This window comes from Sparus aurata, chromosome 16 (genome assembly GCF_900880675.1).
Source record: "Sparus aurata chromosome 16, fSpaAur1.1, whole genome shotgun sequence".
Taxonomy (NCBI): Eukaryota; Metazoa; Chordata; class Actinopteri; order Spariformes; family Sparidae; genus Sparus; species Sparus aurata.
In genome coordinates, this window is record NC_044202.1 from 5,742,006 (window position 1) to 5,765,885 (window position 23,880).

General features: G+C 40.4%; 2 protein-coding genes across 4 annotated transcripts; one reads left to right on the forward strand and one right to left on the reverse strand.

Annotated features, from left to right (window-relative positions):
* Positions 1-537: 537 nt before the first annotated feature.
* Positions 538-4,673, forward strand: rmnd1 (required for meiotic nuclear division 1 homolog). 3 transcript variants are annotated; one of them, XM_030391948.1, is made up of 12 exons: positions 538-826; positions 1,127-1,588; positions 1,681-1,786; positions 1,877-1,952; positions 2,246-2,285; positions 2,389-2,489; positions 2,577-2,683; positions 2,776-2,840; positions 2,987-3,063; positions 3,432-3,552; positions 3,658-3,774; positions 4,090-4,673. In XM_030391948.1, exons 2-12 carry the CDS (start codon positions 1,154-1,156, stop codon positions 4,120-4,122), a joined length of 1,278 nt encoding a protein of 425 aa, XP_030247808.1. In that variant the 5' UTR covers positions 538-826; positions 1,127-1,153; the 3' UTR covers positions 4,123-4,673. The 3 variants fall into 3 exon arrangements, with proteins under 3 accessions (XP_030247808.1, XP_030247807.1, XP_030247806.1); XM_030391947.1 differs by having other exon boundaries at positions 538-729; XM_030391946.1 differs by having other exon boundaries at positions 756-822.
* Positions 4,674-4,802: 129 nt separating this feature from the next.
* akap12a (A kinase (PRKA) anchor protein 12a) lies at positions 4,803-16,605 on the reverse strand. The gene is made up of 4 exons (XM_030391945.1): positions 16,263-16,605; positions 13,581-13,680; positions 6,649-13,415; positions 4,803-5,963 (listed from the first exon to the last, which is right to left on the reverse strand). Exons 1-3 carry the CDS (start codon positions 16,368-16,370, stop codon positions 6,679-6,681), a joined length of 6,945 nt encoding a protein of 2,314 aa, XP_030247805.1. The 5' UTR covers positions 16,371-16,605; the 3' UTR covers positions 4,803-5,963; positions 6,649-6,678.
* Between the last annotated feature and the right edge of the window lie 7,275 nt (positions 16,606-23,880).

A 23,880-nucleotide genomic window follows, 5' to 3' on the forward strand; every position in this document is an offset into this window, starting at 1 on the left:
ATAAAAAAAATAAAAATAAAACACTTCCAAAAAGGATCCCCTTGGCCACAGGGAATCATGAAATTTGACATGTACCAAGGTGCTGAAAATCTGTGTCGCAGCATTTTTTAATTATTTTTAAAATATATATATATATTGGGGGGGGGGGGGGGGGGGGGGGGGGGGGCCTTGAAAAATGACTATTCTTAAACTCTTTAAAAACAGTACTGATTAGATCCCCTTCAATTTTTTGTTAGTGTGTGTCTACTTGTTCAAAGTATGCTGTTTAGGATTGTCATTAAGTGCATTTAACAGTGATAACAGGATTGTTATTTAAAGATTAAAGATAAAAAAATAACTTAAATGACAGTCTTACTTTAAGGACACACAACTGGAGATGACTTAGCCCCACAAAAAGCCTGGCAGAATTATTTTATTTCATGTTTTTAGAGCAGAATTCCTGTCTGCGGCCCCCTTCAATGTTTTTCAAGCCCGGCAGTCAAAGATCGGGGCAACAACAAACCACGTAAATCGTCATTACGTCACCTCAAACCGGAAATAAGCGGCGAGAAAACTTTATTAACAAAAACAAACACGCCTCCCAGCGCTGTCATTCAAGCTGCCGTGTAGCTACGTGTGTTCACTTCACTATTATATTTCAACACAACACTTGTTGAAACTTCATTTTCCTGTCGCGCTGAAGAAGATTTAAAATAGACTCGTTTTGAATGACTTCTCTTTCATTTAGTGGTAAGCTAACCACTGGCTAGCCACCAAACATTAGCTAACAGACACACTGACGCACAGTAGCATGTTACCACTTCTATGGACTTGTGCTGTACTGTAGGTAGAGAACTGTTTTTTATTTTTCATGTATTTATCACACTGTTTATTGATTATTTGCAAGTCCTAACCACACTCTCAGTGAGGATATCGAAAGCTAATGTAGTCAAGGTCAGACTTGCTCGTTTCTGGCACCTACTTTTGTGTTTACATTGAGTTTAAGATGCTATGAATGGAAGTTTTAAGTGGATATCCACCTGATAATAGCCCAAGCTGGATTTAAAGAGTGCTGTGATGATTGAAATGGTAAATCAGAGCGTGACATATCATATAGTTACACCATCAGCTGTTTCCTGTCTTGTAGCTCACCTGTGCAGCTGTCCAAGGAAAGATGCTTCTCCGGACCTTGTGGTCCAGACTGGGCGCTCAGCGGCCTGTGGAGAGGAACCCAGTCTTCATGTGTGCCTCAGCCAGTTTCTCCCAGTCTGTCCAACCACACAAGTATGAATCCAAACCCAGGGCTCACTCAAGCTGCTCTGGCTCAGGGATCTTCTCAAGGACCTGTTATTTAAACACTTTTCGCCAACAGCAGAAGCATGTGAGACATGCTCTTCCTGCTTTAGGTCTCAGCAGCGCTTTGTTAACTGACCCTGGGATGTTGTCTAAATGTAGAAGCGAACAGAAGCGTCTTTACTCGCCCGACATTGTGAAGACGATCTTAAAGCCAAGTGTAAAACCTGCAGCAGTGCCTGGAAAAAGGGTTCCCAAAGGGCCGAGAACAAAACAGCCTTCGAGAGCCAATCAGCCTGCCCTGAATGAGGACAAGGTGATTCATCAGATGAGTGACTGATCTCATTTTATGCGCTCCACGTTTTTGTTTTGGTGATCATTTAAATTAAACCCTGTGTCCCTCTGTAGGATATGATGCAGTGTATTGCCTTCGCAACAGCAGATCAGTATCATTTACCGACACTTTGCCACGACTTGATGCGCCACGGATTCCAGGAGATGGATTTACCAAGAGGTACGACTTTAACGTCTTCATATATTACAACTCCCCAGGGACTTGCATGTGTTGGGAACATGTTTTGTGACATTCATATTTTAATTTCAGATGCATCAAATGCGCTGGTGATAAGCACAGACAAGGCTGCGAAACCAGATGATGATGCTGTTATGTTCTTCTTCAGGTACAAATAAAGTACATGTTTTTAAAGTACTTTGTTTATGCTTTCTCTTAGATATATATTCATAGATGCTCCATTTAAGGTTGCACAATATAGATCTTGTTGTTACCTGCTTCTCACATTTTGGTATTTTGATAAGAAGGTCATAATCTGTAGGGTGTTTTTGCGCACATTTTGGAAACTAAGACGTCTGTCTTGGTGCAGCAGTATTAACTTCATGAGCATGACAACAGCGTGCTGCGCTTGTTATTCTCCTCCTGAAATGATGGAATAACTTTCCTAATCTGATATTTCAGGGAAGGCTCAGTAGTTTTCTGGAACGTTGAGGAGAAAACGGTAAATAGAATTATATTTAACAATGTTTTAATGTACAATATTAGATTCATTCTTGTTTACTTCTCTCATGTTTAATCCATCTTCAATCATTTAATTTTTATAGTTGAAAAGAGTGATGAGAATACTGGAGCATCATGAGATCCAGCCCTATGAAGTCGCTTTAGTCCACTGGGAAAATGAAGAGATTAGCTACACAGTCGGCGAGTATGTCGATCTTCACACTCGTGCTGTTTTTGTTTAATTGTATGTTCAGACTCTCTTTTTTTAAGTAAAATCTTTTTTATTCTTCAGGGGAAATACAAAGCTCGAGCGTGGCAACTTTATTCTTAACGACCAGATGAATCAAGATGAGGCAGTTCTGGAGAAATTCGCGTTTTCGAACGCACTGTGTTTGTCAGGTGAGAACCCGTTAATCAAGAAGAAGTGTCTTGTTGTGTAGTAACCCTGTGTAGCCTCTCATTACAGTCTTACCTCTTGCTTTCTTTTCCAGTGAAGCTGGCGATATGGGAGGTGTCGTTAGATAACTTTGTAGAGTCAATTCAATCAATTCCAGAGGTACAGTGGACACTTAACAGCAGGCAGCAAGAAAGTCTGAATAATTGATTATCTGTAATGGTTGTTTGCTTGTCTGTCTGTAAGGCAGGTTAAGCCTCGGTGCTCCCCTTCAGCCTAATGTCTTAATCTGTTTTTTTTCTCCTCAGACGCTGAAGTCTGGTAAAAGAGTTAAGTTGTCCTCTGCAGAGGTTATGAAGAAGATAGGCGAGCTTTTCACTCTGAGGTAAATTCAGTTTTCTCTAAATAGAAGTTCATTCAGGGGCAATTGTGACCCTTCTATTTGTGTCTTCAAGTGTCACAGGAAAGGCCAAACTTTCTTGTTGTTTCAGACGGCATGGAATTTCTGATTTCAGCTCGTGTTACCATGTTATCGGTAACCAAGATCAACTGATATCATATCCACGTTTTTTTGCTTTCTTGACTGCCATTATTGTTAGTTTGTTCGCTCAATTTTTCTATATCTAACAGCCCAGTCTTAAAGTAATTCTACTGGGCAGTTGCAACAACTCTTGCAGATCTGCTGTTGTGTCATTAAACTCTGGGATAACACAATCTGTTTAAAACCTTTGTTTTTATATGTTTGTCCGATAGACACTGTATAAACCTGAGGTCTGACCTCCTCATCACACCAGATTTCTACTGGGACCGAGAAAACCTGGAAAAGCTCTATGATAAGACCTGCCAGTTCCTCAGCATCAACCGCAGAGTCAACGTAAATAAAGTGTTTTTGTTTTAGTTTTTTTCAAAAAGGTATGTGACATCTTAGGTCACTGCTTTGTTTTTGATCTGAGCTACAAACATTGTGTATGTTTTCTAGGTTGTGAACGAGAAGCTGGAACATTGCACACAGCTAACAGATCTGATGAGAAGCCACCTGAGTGAGAAGCACAGCTTGAGGTTGGAGTGGATGATAGTCATCCTCATTACGATCGAGGTAAGGATTTAAAAGAGAATCTGTAGAGAGACGCTACGTTTTTGTGTTCTCTGGTGGGGCGCCTTTTTAAAATCAAGATGCTATGATGATGAAGGGCTCAGTAGTGGATAACTGTCAGTCATCAACATCATCCGGCAGCCTAAACTAATGCCTGGTGGCAGGCCAGATTGCATAGTGTAAGCATAGTGAAAAGGGAACTAATGTAAACACTGATAGGGTCATTATTATTATTATTATTAACATTCACTTCATAACGACAGGATTAAAGCAAAACACGTGTCTCTAAATTACATCTATCGCTTGTTTCTCTTGTAGGTTTTGTTTGAACTTGCAAAAATGATCTTCTAACCTGCTGCTCAAACGATGCACAAATCAAAAAATGGTACTAGAAGCTCCAAAGGAGGAATGCTGCTCTACACAAAGGTACTTCGTATGTGAAGACGTTTTCTGGAAGCGACTAAAATCATAAAGTGGACCTAAATATGTTTGAATGTTTTACTGTCCCTCTCATACAGTATCTACATTTCAACAACACACAATAAATCTGTCTTTTTTTTTTTTTGTTACCATTTATTTACTGTTTTGCTGAATATACTGACTCGGGGGTGGTGGAGGTCTTTTATATACATTTGAGTTTTGTTTTCTGAATTTATGCTTTACAATGTAATACAATTGTACCTTTCTATCATTTTTACATGGTGTGTAAAAGTCTGAATCCTTTTCAGTGTGAAGAATGCAGGTTTTAAACCTCGTGTCACCTCGACATGTGACATTATTCCTGTGACTGAAACACGACCGCAGTAAACAAGATGGGGGAAAATATAAATAATGGTATTTAATTTACTCCAGCTGTGAGTGCTAATTATAGAAGATGCAATAAAATACATGTTTTAAATGTTTGTCAGTTATGTTTCAGTGTTTGCATGTAAAATATCAACGTATTGATTGATTATTGGTTCAGTAGAGTGTCTAAAGATGGCATATGATCACCAGAAGTGTCAATACAAAAGATTCAGCAAAACAAGATGTACATACAAGTATGAATTTATTCAAATAAAATTATATTTTATCAATAAAACATTGGTAAATATATATATATATATATATGTAAATATATAAACACAGGTAACTCAGGTTTATATTATGCATGTTGTCATCAGTGGACATAGACACAGATCCAGAAGAATTCTTCATAAAATTCAGTATATGTGAAAATAATTCGAAGAGGACAAACAGCAGCACAGCAGCCTGTCATAACCTTATTTTTTCCTCTCACCCTACACACACACTTGCTTACTGAGTCTATTGTATCAGTGATAGTGCCAGCTCATTGAGGCTTAAGGCTTGGAAATAAATGCACGAGTAAAGCTGCCATGATTGCTGAAGTTTAAGGCTTTGCTGATTATAATTATATATGTAAAGATTAATTTAACACAAAATAAGTGAATTCTTACTTTAAAAACAAAAAAACAAAGACGTGCCATGCGATCGTCATGCACTTATTTGAAAACCTGTCCGAGTAGAAATGATTGTTGGCTCAAAATGAGAACTTTTTCTTGCCTGTATAAGCATTAAAACTGTCATTATGTACAAGATAATATACAGTAATAATAGCATGCTTAATTCTGCCTATTATTTTTATCTGCATAGATCCCGTGAGAGCATGTATGTAAGTGAAATGATAAAACAAGTACAGGATGACAGAAGAGTTTATGAACACAGATGATGCATTGTAACGGCTGTTAAATATCTACATAAACTGATATACTAGAAACATCCTCGTGGGCCAAGACGAATGAATGTTGCTTCTGAAAAAGCAAGAGAAGTCATCCAGAAATGTGTTTTAAGGATAATACTTAACAAAACTGCCATCTTCCTCTCTCAGAAATCTGCAGTCTTTTAAAACAGATCGGGTTAGATCTTTGCAAAAAACATCACTTATGATACACAAGACCTGGCAGGATTACTAATAAAAATTGCACAATATAGCAAAACACTCAGATGTATGAAAAGTAGTCATTGCCTAATGGATGTAGTTCACTCGTAGTTCAAACACGGCGTTCCCCTGAGAAGATTATCACTTTTCCAGTTGATGCTTCTCTTGCCAGATCACTCTCAATAATCACACACACACACTAATGGCTTTGCTTCGGAAAAACTTGAGTGACTTCCGTTTTGATTGTCCAAACCTTGAAAGAAAGAAAGAAAGAAAGAAAGAAAGAAAGCGAAAATGTAGCATGACATTAGTTACTTTTTGGATATTGCAATGAATGTGATGCATGATTTAACCGAAAGAACAAATTGACAAGCGGTCAAAAAAAAAAAAAGATTTATCTGATATCTCCATGTTGGTGTCGTCCCTGCCACATCATAGTAAATGTTTCTAGAGTATCATCATTGCAGGTCACAAAAAAGCAAACAAAACCCACCGAGGGAGCAGGTCGTCTTGTATGAATAGGTAGCTTTCATAGTGGAAGGTGGAGAAGAGTGTCAGTGGCGTTACAGGCAAGAAGGCTGCCAAGCCAATGACCCCAGTTCGAGACTGTGTTTCAACATTTGTAAGTGTGGCATCACTGGATATTTGCACCAATTTGCCGTCTTGTTTTGGGCGACAAAAAAACATGGTTTGTAAAAAGACCTTGCGACACCCAAAGCCATATTTGTGGTGACCAATTTATTTACTATTTACTCTGGTGATTGGGTTGGAAATGATCATGATTCGGGTTGAAATGGATCCATTCACAACGATCATCACATGTTAGACGGCCATGATTGTTCAGTTGCAATGATGGGTCGTATTATGTTGTAGGAACGACACCAACACAGCAATATCAGTTCATGCTAAGAATGACAAGAGTGAAGAGAAAGGCTTACCAGTTAGTGACACTGAAGTTGAGATTGAAATTAATCAAAGTCCATCGTAGTGACGCTCACAGCCGCAGGTTCCAGGTCTTCAAGTGCAACAGCAAAATCCTCACCTTCGCTCTCGATTTCACAATTTCCTTCTGTTTTGTGCATTTCCTGTACACTCTCTTCCTCTGCAGTTTTGGAATCAGGACTCATTTCAGCTTCACGTCCACGTCCTGTCTCTTCCTCTTGGTCACTTCCCGTTTGAGGTTCTAGAGGTTCGTTCACTTCAAGGGACACCTCTGTTTTCTCTTGAGTGTAGATGACTTCCTCAGCGTCCATCCACACATCCTGGTCATTTTCCTCCTCTATTTTTTTGACTGGCTCTTCTTCCTCTGTTTCTTGGTCATGATCTTTACAGAGTATTTCCTGACTGACAAAAACTTCTCTTTGCTCTGTTGGTCTTATTGGATGAATTGTTTCTGTGGCCCGAACACTGCAGGTTACTGTCTCTGTTGACACAATTTGTTCTACTGGTTGTACTGTTTCCATCACTTGGATGCCGACATCCTGCAGTACGGGTTGAGGCGTAATCACGCCATTTTCTCTTGAATCTAACTTTGCCGTTGCTTCTGTGATTTCTACTGCCTGAACACCAACGCTTGATAACTCGGTCTGTGTCTGGCTCTCCGGTCTTTGTGTTGGATTTATTGGTTTTACGGGTTCTTCTGCATTAACTGCCTGAACGCCGACCTCAGGCACGGCTGTCTGTTTCACAGGTGCAATTATCTCTGTTGCAGGTGGTGGGGAAAATGGTGGCCTTGGTTGCCCGAACTGTATGTTAAGTTTGAATTCTAAAGAAAGACTTGACGGGGACTCCACATTACCTACTGAGGAGATGATTCCTGTGTTTTGGGGGATGACCAATCCAGTGTTGCTAGGCGTAACAATCGTACTTTGAGTAATTTGTGTAATCTGTGTTTCCTCTGTTGATGATTTGGCCTCTTCGGCTGTGATACCTACTTGCAATTTTTCCTGTTCAGCTTTAGTTTGCTCCAAATCCTCTCTGTGATCATGGATAGAAGCATCTAAACTCTCTGGAAGATCAGAGGTTTGCATGAGATCCTCGGACACTTGCGGCTCCGTTGCAGACTCGTCACTGATTACAGCAGTTGCTTCATCCTGTTTTTCCCTGGATGATTCTGAACTTTCCTCCACTGCCATTTGATCCTCCACGTCATTTGATTCACTTTCAACCATCTCACTTATTTTCGTCACAGCAACCGGCTGTTCAATCACTTCTTGTTCAAAGTTTACAACCACTGATTCAGGTTCTGTCTCTGGTAAATCCTCTTCAGCATGTTGAGTAACTTCTTGACTTATTTCCTCTTCAATCTCTGGAGTTGCGGAGAGATTGTCTACACTTTTACCCATTTCATTACAAACATCTGTGACTTCTTTGGTGTCAGTTACCACTCCCTCTGGCACCGAGTCCATTGTCTCTGCCGATTTTGTATCAGCATCGACCACCTGAACTTGACTTCTGTGATCCTCCTCAAGCGTTACTGACGGCACATGCATCATTTCAATCTCCCCTGTTGTCTCGGCCATATCTTCTTTCCCCAATGGTACGGCAGCCTCAACTTCCTCCTTAAGCACTACCTCACTTGCAGCTGTCTCTTTCAAGGGTTCAGTCACTTCTGAAGTTTTCTCTATCAAAACATCAGGTACTGCAACCGAGACACCTTTTTGATCACATATAACTACTGGAGCCACTAAGGCATTTTCAACCTCTGCTGTCTTTATCTCCCCGTCTGGGATTTTACTTTCTTTTTCTTGCTCAACACTGTCTTGCACTTCACTAAGCTGCATTTCATGTTTTGGGTCCTCTGTAACACAGAGTGCTGCGGTTTCTCCAGAAAATACTGTCTTTCCTAGGTCTTGAACATTACTTGCCTCCTCATTGACAGAGGATACGCGAACTGCTGTATGTGTTTGTAATTCATCTACAGCCTCAGGGATGCTGTCCTCCTGCTCCACCTGAACATCTTTCAAAATACTTTCCTGATCCTCTTTTTTCTCTAAAGCCTGACCCAGTTGTGGCGAAACCTTGCTCTCGATTTCATCTGCTACAGAAGCAATTAAATTGTCAGTGTCTGGTTTGGGAATGTCCTCTAACAACGTTTCTTTCTCTGTGACTGTATGCGACTGTAATACCACTTTCTTAGTTTTGGTCTCAGTGACAATATCTTTTACATTAGATGGTAATACTTCTTGTTCTTCCTCTTCAGTTTTGGCAGCTTCCAATGTTAGTTTTTCTTCTGGCTCAACTTTGACTTTAGCTTCCTGTTTCGGTTCATCCGTAACCGTTTCCTCTGGCTCTGTGAGAGGTATTTTTTCTTCTTTGGGTTCATCTGTTACTGTTTCAGCTTCTGGAACATCCGCTGATATTACCTCTGTTTCAAGCGATTTAACACTGCTATCATCTGCATCTAATGTGGAGGCCTGGACAGCTTCTAATGCTTGTGGTTCCTGAATATGTTCAGATTTGGCAACTTCCACTGGTAGGTTTTCTTCTGGCTCAACCTCGACTTTGGATTCCAGTTTCGGTTCATCTGTAACTGTTTCCTCTGCTGGAATATCCTCCAATGTTTCTTCCTTTTCAAGTGATAGAAGGCTACCAGCGTCAGATGTGGGTGTTTGTACAGCTTGTAATACTTCTGGTTCTTGAACATCTTCAGTTTTGGAAACATCCTCTGGCTCTGTGAGAGGTATTTTTTCTTCTTTGGGTTCATCTGTTACTGTTTCAGCCTCTGGAACTTCCGCTGATATTACCTCTTTTTCATGTGACTCAACACTGCTATCCTCTGAATCTAATGTGGTGGCTTGGACAGCTTCTAATACTTGTGGTTCCTGAATAGGTTCAGATTTGGCAACTTCTACTGGTAGGTTTTCTTCTGGCTCAACCTCGACTTTGGCTTCCAGTTTCGGTTCATCTGTAACTGTTTCCTCTGCTGGAATATCCTCCAATGTTTCTTCCTTTTCAAGTGATAGAAGGCTACCAGCGTCAGATGTGGGTGTTTGTACAGCTTGTAATACTTCTGGTTCTTGAACATCTTCAGTTTTGGAAACATCCTCTGGCTCTGTGAGAGGTATTTTTTCTTCTTTGGGTTCATCTGTTACTGTTTCAGCTTCTGGAACATCAGCTGATATTGCCTCTGTTTCAAGCGATTTAACACTGCTATCCTCTGAATCTAATGTGGAGGCTTGGACAGCTTCTAATACTTGTTGTTCTTGAACATGTTCAGATTGGGCAACTTCCACTGGTAGTTTTTCTTCTGGCTCAACCTCCACATCAGTTTCCTGTTTGGATTCATCTGCAAGTGTTTCCTCTCCTGGAATCTCCTCTGATGTTACTTCCTTTCCAAGTGATACACGGCTACCCGCCTCTGATATTGGGGCTTGTACAGCTTGTAATACTTCCGTTTCTTGAACATCATCAGTTTTGGAAGCATCCACTGGCTCATTGAGAGGTATTGTTTTGTGTTTGGGTTCACATGTCACTGTTTCTGCATCGGGAAGGTCCACTATTGCTTCTTTTTCATGTGACTCAACACTGCCATCCACTGAATCTACTATGGGTTCTTCAGCAGCTTCTAATACTTGTGGTTCTTCAACATGTTCAGTTCTGACAGCTTCCACTGGTAGTTCTTGGTTTTCTGGCTCGACACTGACCTCAGTTAGATGCTCTGCTGTCTGTTTGGGTTCATCTGTGACTGTTTCTGCAGGTGGACTGTCCTCTGATTTTACTTCCTCCTCTGGTGATTGAACAGTAGTCTCCTCTGAATCTAATGTGGAGGCTTGCACAGCTTCCAATTCTTCGGGTACTTGAACTTGTTCCATTTTGGCAGCGTCCTGTACTTGTTCATCTTCCTTTCCTGGCTCTGTTTCCTCTTTGAGTTCATCGGTAACGGTTTCTGCTGCCAGTATACTCTCTGAGATTACTTCTTGTGATGGAGCAATACCCTCCTCTGAATCTAATATGTCACCTTGTACAGCTGATGACTCATTTAATTTCATTAATTTATCTGTAGGTACAGCAGCATCTATCTCAGATAGGCCTTCCACTCGATGATGGCTCTCATCAATCTGTTCAAATTCTTTCACGCTTTCTTCTGGATGTGCAACACTGACCCCTTGTTTTTCATCTACAGGAATTTCGGCAGTGTTAAACTCCTCAGTAGTAACTTCAGACACAACTTCAGATGTGCTCTCTGTTCGGGAGGTAGCTGCAAGTTCATTAATTGCATCCAGTTCCTCAACATTTAGACGTGCGTCTGTTGCATCTAACCTCCTGTGTATTTCCAGAATTGCTGGCTCTCCTATTTCAAATTTTTCCAGTATTTGATTTGAGGCAGAACCAACCATTCGTTCAGAGCTTGGCTCATCTGAATATACTGGGACTGACTTTGGGCTTATTGAGATGGTTTCAACAACCTGATACAGGAGTGTATCGGTTTCCTCAACCTCATATTCTGCCGGGACTGGTGTTGTGTTTCCAGATGTTTTTGAAGACTCTGAAGATAACTGGGAAACGGCAGAGATCATTTCAGTTTCATCTGCCTGAGTAGTGCCCGAGGCAGGTTCTGGTGCAGTAATGGCCTCGGATGTGATCTCTATCAGGTCCTCTGCTAAAGTGTCATCCCTAGCTGCCTCCTCAGCGACTGAAGCTGGAGTGACCATGGTTTCTGTAATTATGCCCTCCTCTGGAATGTCACTGAGTTGTTGATGACTACTGGTTGATTCTGTTTCATCATCTAGTGCTGCGTTTGCAGCAGGGGTTGTAGGTACCTGTTTTTCTAAAGCAGCATAATTGTCTGGGACTGCGTTTGCTTCAGTTTTCAGACTTTCACAAGGTACGACTGGTTCTGCCATCTGATCAGGAAGGTCTTTCTGGGGTTCATAGTTTGCTTCCTCAGGTATGTGACTTTCTACGTCTGCCTGTGTTTGTATTTTAACCTCTGTCTCAACGATATCAAACTCAGACAGTGGAACAACAGCTGGTGTCTCAGAGTCCTCATCACCTGAAGCTACATCCCTATCCGCCTCATCTGAAGATGCTCGGTCTTGCTTTTCGGCAGACTTCCTCTTTTTTCGTCCTGGTAGAAGTTTCTTTAACGAAAACGAGGACTCGTCCTGAGTAACTTCACTATCAGACTGTATGATTTCTTTGCTTTCATCCTCATCCTTGGCTTTCCTCTTCGGGGTGACAAGTCTTTTCAAAGAGTTCCATGTTGACCCTCCATCACTCTCTGAAGGACTTCCCGCTTGTTTGGGTGAAGAGGCAACAATATCATGCTCATTTGAACCTTCTAGGGGAGATTCTGCACCGTGTTTAGATCCACCGCCTTGTTTCTGATCAGTGTTATCAATTTGAGGTGTTTCATCCTCGGAGTCAGATGTTTTACGGCTTCTTCTTCTTCCGGATCCACACAAAACAGCTTCCCATGAAACTGACGAGTCCTTCCTTTTTTTGCCTTCCTCTGTGCTGTGATCTGATATTTGCTCTCCTTCACTTGGTTTAGGTTCCACTGGAACTGAGATTTGTGGCTCTTCATTGGTCAAGGAGGATCTCTTCACGCGTTTTTTTGGCGTCATAAGTTTTTTGAAGGAAGCCCATGCACTATCCTCCTCCCCTGCCTCTGCAGAGGGTTGTTCAGGACCTTCTTGCTTCCGATTGTCAGCCGACTCAGTAGATGACAGGAGCTGATCTGAAACATGTCCTTCAGAGTCGGACAGCTTTGTATCACTTGACCTCCTGCTTCTTTGCTTTTTGGGGAGTTTCTTGAAACTAGACCCTGACAGGAGCCTTTTTAGAGGACTTGATTGAACTTTTTCCTTCTCTTGAGGACTCATTTCTGATAGATCCCTGGAAGGTGATTTTCCTGCCACCTGGGCTGATGCGATCTCCTCTTTAAGTTCATTTTCTTCAGGCTCTGCCTCAACTCCAGCTGCCTCAACTCCTACAGTAAACTCCTCTTTATCCTGTTGTTGGTCTTCTACAGTTTGTTCTGTTGTCTCTATGACTTCCTTTTTTCCCATGTCTACGAGTTCTTTCTCAGTTGCCTCATCTTCTGCGGGTCTCTTTTTCTTTTTTCCCAGTCCGGAAAATATTCCAGTCGTAAAAAATCTCTTAATTGGAGATACCGCATCTACATCAGCACCAGACGGAGATGTTTCATGTGGCTCTTCTTCAGGTGTGGCTTCCTGGTGTGCGTCTTCACCTACAGTTGACGTTGCTGCATCTGCATCATGAGATTCAACTTCTTCTTTGGTTTCCGTTGTTTTCTCCTCTGCATTTTCCACAACGTCTTCCGATGTGGCGTCTGTCATAGTAGGACATGTTGTTGAATCATTGTCGTAAGTCTCCTGCGCTATGTTCACATCAGTATTCTGTTCAGCATTCTCACTTTTGGACTCCTTTGCAGCATCCTCGACCTCTTCTGGTATGCTTGGTTCTTCCTTGTTTGTCTTATCGGGCACGTCTGTTCCTGGATCAACGGAGCCCCTCTTTACCGTTAATTTCAAACCAATGTTACTGAAAAATTTTCTAAAACCATCGTTGATGTCATTCTGCTTTGCATCCATTTCAGTCATTTCCAGGGGCACGTCTTCATTAGCATCAGCTTCATCAGGTGATGCCTTTTCATTAATTTCATCATTTTCTAATGGTTTTACTTCTTCTTGGAGAGGCTTTTCTGTTTCTGAAACATCTTCGCCTGGCGTAAGGATTGCTAAACCAGGAAAGAAATTAAATATTAAAACACTTCGATTGCAACAACTGTACAAGACTGATGAAAGATGACACTATATCAGCTGAAGTCCAACAGGTTCTGCGGCTGTTCAATTATGCTGACATTGTCTGCCCATGAGCAGTAAAACAAATGTTGAGTACCTACCCTCAGCAGCAATCTCATCCTTACAGTGACCATTAACTTCTGCTATAGAGCCGTCTGCTTTCCCATTGATCTCAGGGATCTGCCCAGTGTTTTTGAGAGGCTGAAACAAAACAAAACACATAGAATGTACAAAAACATAATATGTACAATAAAGGCAAGGCAAGTCAATCAAACTAGTTCCCATCTTTAAACATTTCCAACACATTTTTCAGCTAAAAGAAATGCACAGCAACCATTTCCTTATATGCTCATATCATCGGAAGGTGTACTTCCATTAAAGCCAGCAAAGAATTTCAATCTTTGATCAACTGGAGATCAAAAGTCCCATTTTGTTTGCAAACCACACAGTCCATCCACTGTTGGGCAGGAGCGATGGCAGTCTTACAGTTAAACAACTCTAATTGTCCCAATCTCAAATCCGTGAGTCAGATTAGCCGGGGAAATATCTGAGAAGTGGAATCAGAACAAGAAACTCATGTCCTTAAACCAGAGCGGAGTAACACATTTAATAATCAACTATACAAATAGCTCAAAGGGTCATATTCCATCTGCTTATTGCGACTAAGACATTCTTAGATTAATTTACAGGCAGCGCTGCCGTTTCTTCATACACACAGAGCAGTGTTGCACACTTTTTACATATTACATATTACATATTATTGAAGTAAACTTTTTTTTTAATGTGTTATTTATTAAGTAGAATAACTTGATGACTTATTAAAAGTTGATATGATAATGAGTGACCCAAGAACCAGCTTTCACTCCCCTGGATGTTGAGATAAAAGCAACATAGACGGTGAATTGAAAGGAGAGTGTATGCCTGCAAGATCAGAGGGTGTAATGTGATTATGGATGGGTGTGAGCTGAATTTCCCCAGTCGCAAAGGTTATTCATTTCACATGCAACACACCTATGAACAGGCATCGCTTTGTTTTCAGTCATCCTGAACTAAAATGCTTGATTCTGTTTTACAAAGTCTGCTGGATCCCATGCAGTAAAATCTTTCCTACAATCATATGTTTCACAGGGAAACCTCGCCCCATCCTTGCTCGTGAACAGCTGAGCCTTTCATGGATGCCCCCTTTCATACCAGAACATGACACTGTCACCTGTTAGAAATTAACCTGTTTACTTGTAGACTGTGCCGGGTGTTTCATTAGCATTCAACAGCTTTCCCTGTCGCTGGAGTCAAATTTAGAGTAAGGACATATTTACAAAAAATCGATAAAGCTGGCGATGTTTCTAGAAATGAAGGCCTTTTAAATATATTAAAGCACCTTTAGTGCTCGGAGCTGGATCATTTCTGCCATTTTTTTCTTCTGGTCTCTCTTTTTTCTCCCCCTTCAATGAGCACTGGTGGCTTGCGTGACACCAGTAGCGCTCCTGCTACCTCTTTCTCTCTATTAAATATATCGTCTTTGTACTGTTTTCGACTGAGTGCATGTCAGAAAGGATTAACAAAACATTACATCCTGTTTTAAATTTCATCAAGGAGGTTACTTTTTCAACCATGGCTGGTGGTTTGTCAGCAGGATGTATTATTGTATTATTGATTATTGGACTGATTTCCTCGAGACTTAAATTGAGGATGAGTCTCGGCCCAGAATAGACCCTGTAAAGTTTTGGTGTGGATCCAGATACAGGGACAAATCCTGGAATTCTCTCTCACTTTCTTTAACACTGTGAGCTGCATCTTGGTACAAAAGAGTGATTCCAAAAGAGGACTGCACGTTACTCTCAGCCATTCTTGTGATTTATGATTTAAACAGCGTTCCAACTTTGTTTAGAATTGGGTTTGCAAAAAAACTGTTACTTAGTGCGATGCAGAATGTAGTTCGCCAATTATATTTGCTACTTAATTGGAAAAGAAAAGATTATTCTACTTATTTAGATTGAAAGAAACACATATTTTTTGCTTTTACCTTGAAAATCTCAGACATTAGACTCAAAATGGAGAATACTTTGGCCCTTATCGCATCCAAATCACGCACTGACCCGAGCCACAAAGTTCAACGGTGCCAATAAATCAACATCATGAGATAATTATCACTTACAAGACATTAATCACTATTTTTATACCTCACGTCTAATGGACTTCCTGCTCTGCGTGAACCAGTGATGATGTTGTACACAAATAATCGATGTTGCCTGCTGCTGAGTGCAGCAAAGGGGAAATTCCATCCCTCCCCTGGGCTTCACTTAGGTTCCTCCAAGAATGAAAGGTCATTATTCCTCCATGCAGTTTACTTTTCATCTACAGTAAATGCAGACCATCGCAACAGAGAAAACAAGGTCCTCAGAAGGGCAAAACAGCTTCTATTACTGGGCGTCTACACCTCCTAATATTCAGTCAGGATTAAAACACATTTTCAACCATTTCAACAAGGAAGGAAGCTTAATTCTGCACTTGGATGGAGTGATCATGATGAGCTGATGCGGCTCTAAATGAGACGGGGGCTGTTTTTAATCTGGATGCATGTGTTGGCAAGCAAACGAGGAAATCCAGCATCAGCACTTTCTCCCCTCACACACAACAAACACCGACAGGGTTTCATATCACAGAATGTGTGTGTAAAGATCCTTAATGCAGAATTGGCGTGGATAAGTTTGCCTGCACACGGGACAGGAGTTATCTGCAGTATGTCGACCATGTGGATGTGCGGAGGGGAAACGAGACGGTACCTTGTCTTCAACAGCCTGCTCGGTCAGAGCATCATCCACTTTTCCGCTCTCCTCCTCAGCTGCTGCATCCTTCTTCACCTCCCTCTGCGCAGACTGAGCGTCTCCCATCGTTCCGATCTGCAGCGCGTCACTGTCCGGAATGAGCCGCACAAGTGATGTTTAAAATCCCAAATGTGCAGCGAGAGAAGAGAAGAGAAGAAGCGAGGCTTCGTGAGAGGCGCTCAGCTCTGGGAATGCTGCAGCCCGGTGTTGGGAAAAAGTCCTTTTAGCCAAACACCTCCCTGCAGGATCACATGAAGCCTATGAGTCGTTCCTGGTCCGGCCCGGCCCGACCCGGCTCGGCACGCCTCTCGCTGCATCAAAAAAAAAAAAAAAAAAAAAAAAAGACCTGCAGAGAAAAACACAGCCTGTCCTCAGATGACTGAAATCTGAGCAACAAGCGCAGATACACAAGTCACCACTGGTAAATATTAAGTAGATTAAATGCAAATTACATAATAAACAAACACTAAAGAAAGAATCTTCGTTTCAGATTAAATGAAGTTGTTCTCTCTCTGGTCTAAAATGAAAAAAAAAAAGGGTTTTAAACAAGATCTTGTGTAAAAATATCACTTTAGTAAAGTGGAAATAGCATCAGTAAGCATTAAGTATTAAAAGTACAAGTAAAAGTATATTCTGCATATTAACATGAATGTACACAATGTTTATAAATGGGTCGACAGATATATACGTCAATTATCTGATCTGATATTCAGCATTATTGTCATTTTTGGAATCAGTGTTTGTTAATCTCATGTAATGAATTCAGGAATGTGCTGCTTTGGCTCTGCATAGAAATGAAAGAGCGTTTCCACCAGTTAAAGGAAAAAAAGATGAATACTAAGCTCGGTGAAAACAATACTACGAAGGTAAAGCATGAATATGTGAATAAAAGGTCTTAGTTATGATTTTAAAAAGTCAGAATTATGAATAAAGACGAAATCAGGAGATAAAAGTTCTTTATTATGAGATCAGGAGTCAAAATTAAGATAAAAGTTGAACATATGATATAAGAAGTCACGAATATTATATAAGAAGTCGTAAATATGATATAAGAAGTCACGAATATTATATAAGAAGTCGTAAATATGATATAAGAAGTTGAAATTGAGTTAAGTCAAATTTGCTCTAATTATATTGATTTTTAAAAATGGGAATATTAAATTTTTCTTAAAAAAACCTCCATGTTCAGGTCATATCGTGTGGTTTGAACTTTCCTTCTTACAGGGAGGCTGGAGCTGCACATTTAGTCCGACTAATGAGTGAGTAAATGTCATTATACGGTCTGCCGTGTCTGCTCATGACAGTGAAAACTGGATGTTGATGATGCTGCTGGATCCTGGTCCATCAGTCTCATGGGAAGAAGTCACCACCCTCATGGACTAATGTGTGTTATGCAACTGCTGCCTGGACATCCGATGTCCCCTCTGTGAACAAGGTGCACATGTTGTCCAGTTTGTGGACTGTGCTGTGGTCCGGATGTGCAACATTACAGCGGGAAGAACAGTTTGATTTCTGTTTTGTAAAAATAACGGCACCTGGATGTGAGCGAATAAGAGACAACTGAGCATCTTTTAGCTGATATTTCACTGCAATTTTCGATTAAGACACCTTTCATAAAGGGATAACACGGTGAAACTATTAGCTTTATTCATGCTTAATACATCATTTACTAAATGCACTTCTAAAAGGAACAGGTCACTTAAAATTTCATAATCCAGCAAACATTACTGGCGCTTCACAGCAAAAAACTGTTGCAGCATCGTCCTGAACACCTGAAGCAGATGGGGACTTGTTTTAAAACGTTAAAAATGCAGCTCGTCCAGCGTGATCACAGTTTTTTGAACCTCAAATTGATTTGAACACTTTTTACACACTTTTTAAGCTGCAATCCTCACAGCATACTTGTGTGGAGGGTGTAAATCTTTTTAAAGTAATGTTGGAGCTTTAGTTATAGAGCCATTTTATGTTTTTTGTTAAGTCCCCATCTAAAATGCCTTGATGCTGTTGCGCTGCACCTGATTTTCCATCGGCATGAGGGTGTGTAAATAATGACCGAATTTCTGTTTTTGGGGTTAAATGATCCTTTAACACTTAAAGCTGTAGACCTGATGGATGAAACCTTTAATTGTCCCCTTATTGATATTTAAAACAACAGACTTGGTGCCTCATTTGAAGCACATGAGCATTTAATAATGGATTACAAAGCAATATGATGGCAGTATTACCAAATATTTTTAAAAAACGACAGAAAACATCTCCCTGTGGATAACCAGCTAAACTAAAAAAAATTCTAATTAATGGTTCATAAAGCGCTTTGATTTTTGACATTCAAAGGCACATTTGCATAATTGAATCATCTTCAGATGGAATGAAATGGTGGAAATGGTGTCTCAGAAGAGAGAAACATCAGGACGGGACACTTGAGCGCGATCCGGCTGTAAATCATACCGACATTTCTGGCTCTTCGTCCGTGAACTTGACAGATCTGCTGAGCAATGTAACTGAAGCAGAATTATATCATAACAGTATGAAAGCTTATGGAAATTCTCAAAGACGAGAAATAAATAAAATGTCTTTTCAAATGGAAATCAGCTGATTTAATGGCAGTCTGGAGCGAAACGCATTTAATGTGATTTGTAGATTAAATTGAGACATGTGGACGGCGGCATTTGAAACCGTCCGACTTGAGGTGGACGTTGAGGCAGCAGGAGAAGCCTGATCTTTGAATAAAGTTAGGTTGTGTTTCGTTGACAGATTAACTATTCTTCTTCTAACTATTAATCTGATCTGTGGTTCTTAGAAAACTTCCACCGATTCTAATTCCGGGTACTCAAGTGAAGAAAGACATTTTGAGAATCCCACGTATTTGCTTTCTTGCAAAGAGTTCGACAAGATGACGGAAAGCACGCTCATATCTGTAAAGCTGAATGCAATGCTACAGCCAGTTAGCTTAGCTTAGCTTAGCTTAGCTTAGCTTAGCATAGAGACAGTAAGTCTTGGTCTGTCAAAAATCCTTCAGCCAGCAACTCTAAAGCTCATTAAGAGTTTGTATATGTGTTTCTTTAATCTAAATGATAACCAAAGTATAATAACGACAGGTTGTAGTTTTGCGGGGGGTTATGTTTTGGACTATTTCTCGGCCGGGTGCAGTGACTTCCTGTCGTCTTGAGTTTCCAGGTTTTGGTCAAGAAATAGTCTGATGTTCGCTGGGTTTTTGTTACCTCAGACAGAACCAGCTGTTTCCGCTTCGTTTCAGTTTGTATGCTAAGCTAAGCTACATGCTTGTGGCAGCTTTGTATGTATGACTATAGATCTACTCAACTAACTCTCAAAAAGAAAGCTCATTCCCAAAAATATCAAACCGTTAAACTGAGATCGTCATTTTCAAACTCTGTCATGTTTTCACAACTCATTGTGTGGTGATGACCAGCACAGGTTCTCAGTGCTGATGATTCCCAGAAACCTAAAACTGTTCCACCTCATCTCCACAGATGTAGACGGGGGTTTGTTTCTTCTCCTCCTTGTTTCTAAACTCGACAATCAGCTCCTTGTTTTTGCTGATGTTGGGCACTAGATTGTTCTCTGATTTCCTCAAACTATCGATTAAGACTTTCGAAAACAAGTCTGGCGTCTTCTGGATGCAGTCTGATGAGGTATATGATCTGCCGCTTTCTACTGCGGCAAACTGGTCCACTGGCGATGCGAGGAGAGATAATTCAGCTCCTTAAAATCTGCTCCAATTTTTGTGTCTTTTCCACATTCTCCATTTTACTGGCAACAAGGCAAAAAAACAAAACGCTGTTAGTGGTGCAAAACCTCATCACAGCGACACCTACGTAGCCTGCTCCGCTTTTTAAAATCTGCATTGCCTGAGATAAACTCTGTGAAGAATTTCGACACGTGATGTTTTTCTAATTACGTCCACCAGTTGAGTTTTTGGCTCCCGGACAGCCTCAGAGCAAAGGCAATTAAATGAAACCTGCTGTTTCCAACTCATCTTAAAATAAATTATGGCATTTGACGGGGGCTGCTTGCTAATAAAAAGTTAGCTCGTAGATTTGAACAATACTCCATCATCTCTTCGTCTTCATGTCACTGATTAATAATAACAGCAGATGACAAACACAGTGTTTCTGTCTGACTTTATACCTGGATACACACAGATATCCTGTGTCCAGTCCAGAATAAGAAGCCTATGTGTTGCAGTCTACATGCCGTGTCTACCTTATTACCTCACTGCTGAGCCGAGCACAGTCTTGCATAAAACCAGACTGATGTGTCACCAAAGCTGAACAAAGTCGGAACCTTGGGAAATCTCAGAGCAGGGAGAAACCTCCAAACCCATGACAGACATTCATGTTAATTTGATCAGATGCTCGCGGACACTGGCGCTGTTATGCGAAACTCAGTTTGAAGCCAATAAGTTGAATCAATTAGAGTCACAACTTTGGGTAACTGGAAACAGCTGATGTTTTCCACACTGATTACAGCAAACCTACCTTCCTGAGACCTGATGCACCATAATGTTTCAAGGTGCAGGGGGTCTCATGTGTGGGCATGTTCGGTTATTTTCGTGCCCGGTGGTTTCAGGGTATCAAATATCGGGGCTGCAGCTGAAATTCAGTCCCTTTTTTAATGCTTCGCCGCGGGGTCTTGCTTTGCTTTTCACGGCGGCAGAGAAAACACAAAGGTCAGCAGAGTGTTGATATCTTCTTTCTGTTTCTCTTTGTGTGTTTCTGCAGCTTTGTGCCACTGTTGGGGAAAAAAAATCGTAAGAGTTGTCGAACAGTTCCCATAAAATCACAGTAAAATACATCATTTAACAATAAATGACTGTTAAATTACAGTCTTTTCGTGTATGTCTTGTCTGTACACATTTTCTCTACATACAAACATTTAAAATCCACAATCCGAAGGTTTCTATCTTTAAAGTCGCAGCGTAATTATGTTGTTTTAAAGAATTATTCAATCAGTCTACTAAACGACTGCCCAAATTGCGGCCTGTGCGCCGAAAGCTGGCCCGCCATAAGGTTAAATTTGGCTTGCCAGATGTTTCTCATAAAAAAACACAATTTAAAATATTGAAAATGATTATAATTGAATTGCTGTTAGTGGTTCAAATTTTGGTTAAAAATGCAGAATCCCACAATCATCAATTATCTTTTATAATCCGAGAGATGTCAGTGAAAAATCATAATAAAATATCAAGAGTTACTTCTGAAAAATGATCCGTGCAAAAAAATGTTTCTCACGTCATAAACACGAGAGAGAGAACAATTTTAAAAAAAAATGGATCACCAGATATTTGTTTACTTATTTTACTCTATAACAAACCACTCAGCACATTGCATGATGGGAAAAGAAGGGCCCACTTTGTCTACAGTATCTTTGATCTGTGTTTATGTAGCGATAACCAGGTTTGTGCAGGAGACACTGTTTGTGTACTGATAACTGTGTTTGTACAGTGGTAGTCATGTTTTCATAGTGATAACCAGGTTTGTGCAGTGGACGCTGTGTTCTTATTCTGACTACTGCTAAACAAACTCTTGAAACCATGAAAAATTTGATAAGCTGTAGTTAAAAATAACTAGAAAATAAAGTCTTATTTAAAGTTACATACTTGGAGCGTACTTTCACAGCAGCGTTATTTGAAAAAAAACATTTTCTTAAGATTTATTCACAGTAAATGTCTGTAAAGTATATTTGTTTACAGTGTATAGTAATGTAGAACAATTTTACATTTACCCAAAATTGTACATCATAATAATGTGACTGTTCCAGCTTCAATCAGAGGGTTCTGGAGACATTAAGTCACTTTAAAACTGACGTTGAGATAAAAAAAACTTTATTTCAAATTTCTCCAACAACAAGTAATGCTTCATGTTTTCAGACAGTCTGAATAAGAGAATCAGTTGACTTTTGATGAGAATAAACGTGTAAACCTTCAAATTTCCTCCAAAAGATGAGGAGCTGTAAACAATCTTTCTCGGTGACAAGGTGGAGGGATGTCAAATGTGCTACTTTAGATTTCTCCGAGGGCACAAATTAGACCTTTGTCCTCAAATTTAGCAGATTTTTTTCTATAATCCTTAATCAAGAAAACCTTCTTGGCACATTCACAATGATTTGTTTCTGTACTTCGGCCTCGCTCCGAGTCTCAGATAATCACTGGGGAGAGAAAAACAAGGCCAAGTTAGATTTCACCTGATCACATGCTCAGTCTCCGACCGGTGAACTGGCAGTCGCACATGTGAAACTCATGTTTCATGGTTTATTAATAAAAAACAAACATGCAGCTCAAATCAGAGCCAGCTGACTGCAGAGATAATTTGATTTCAAGTACAACCTGTAACATGGAGTGTTTTTTGGGGTTGTGCTTGTTGATTTCTTTAAATAAAAGAAGGAGGCGTTTTATTGCAAAAGCAGATACGTTCGTCTTCTTTTATACTCAGAATGTGTCAAACTGACTTGAGAAGTTAAGAGACCTGTAAAGTAACGTATGTAAGTACATCAGTGTCTTTACATCAACACCAGTGAAAGAAACACAACCAGAGTTTTGTGTCTTGGTTGCATGTTGACAAGACATTTCCTCCTTAATAAGCTTGTAACCTTGTTCATGGTTTGTTAAGGGAAACTAATGCATAGGACAGAAGCTGTCTAGAAGATGATCATCCTTAGAAAAGTTCATGAACTGCGTGTTAGACGGGTCCTGTTGTACCACTGACATCTGCTGGGCAAAGTGAATACTCCACCAATTCATATGGATCTCAGTTTTAAAGGGGGACTTCACCAATTTTACACATTAATGTCCAAAAAAGTAGTGTAAAGCCTTTTTGTGGCTCTAGAGGAAGCTGCAGATCATCTGATAAGGTTCCTGCAACGATGTCACTCAGTGTCAGTGGCTGAGTTGCATTATGGGTAATGTAGGCAACAGGGTTGGGAAAGGAAAAAGAATGTGTGGAATAAAAAAGGTGATATCTCTGATTCTGCTGTGATGATTTTGACCGTCTACAATGAGTCCAACAGTGTTAAAGACTACATTACCCATAATGCAACTAATGACTGATCAGACTTGGTATTTTTTTATATTTGTGTCCTCTTGTCAGTTCACATCTGGCTAGAGTGATCATTTGACTTCCCCACAGGATTAAACACACAAGACGTTTTTCTAAACGCAGAAAGTTTAACACTTGCAGAATTCAGAAGAAATTTTTCATTGACGGCATTTCACAAAGTTCTTAAGTTCAGTAAGTGTCTCCTTACTCAACAACTCTCAAAATTGCGTCATTTGTTGAGGGAGTCTTGGGATGTTGTAACAGACAGAGTCTTCACTGTCATCTGCTGCTAACACTGGCAGGATTAGAGAGGCCAGACACTGAATTTGCTTTACAGTGAACCAAATCAGACAGCGTGAAATCCATTCTGCCTGCTGTTGTGGCCTTGTGGCCCTTGTTGTGGAGTATGTGGTCCTTGTGGCGTGTGTGTGTGTGTGTGTGTGTGTGTGTGCGTGTGTGCGTGTTAACTCAAAATTAACAGGAATTCTTTGTTTTTTTAATTTTAATTAGCTTTACTGGAT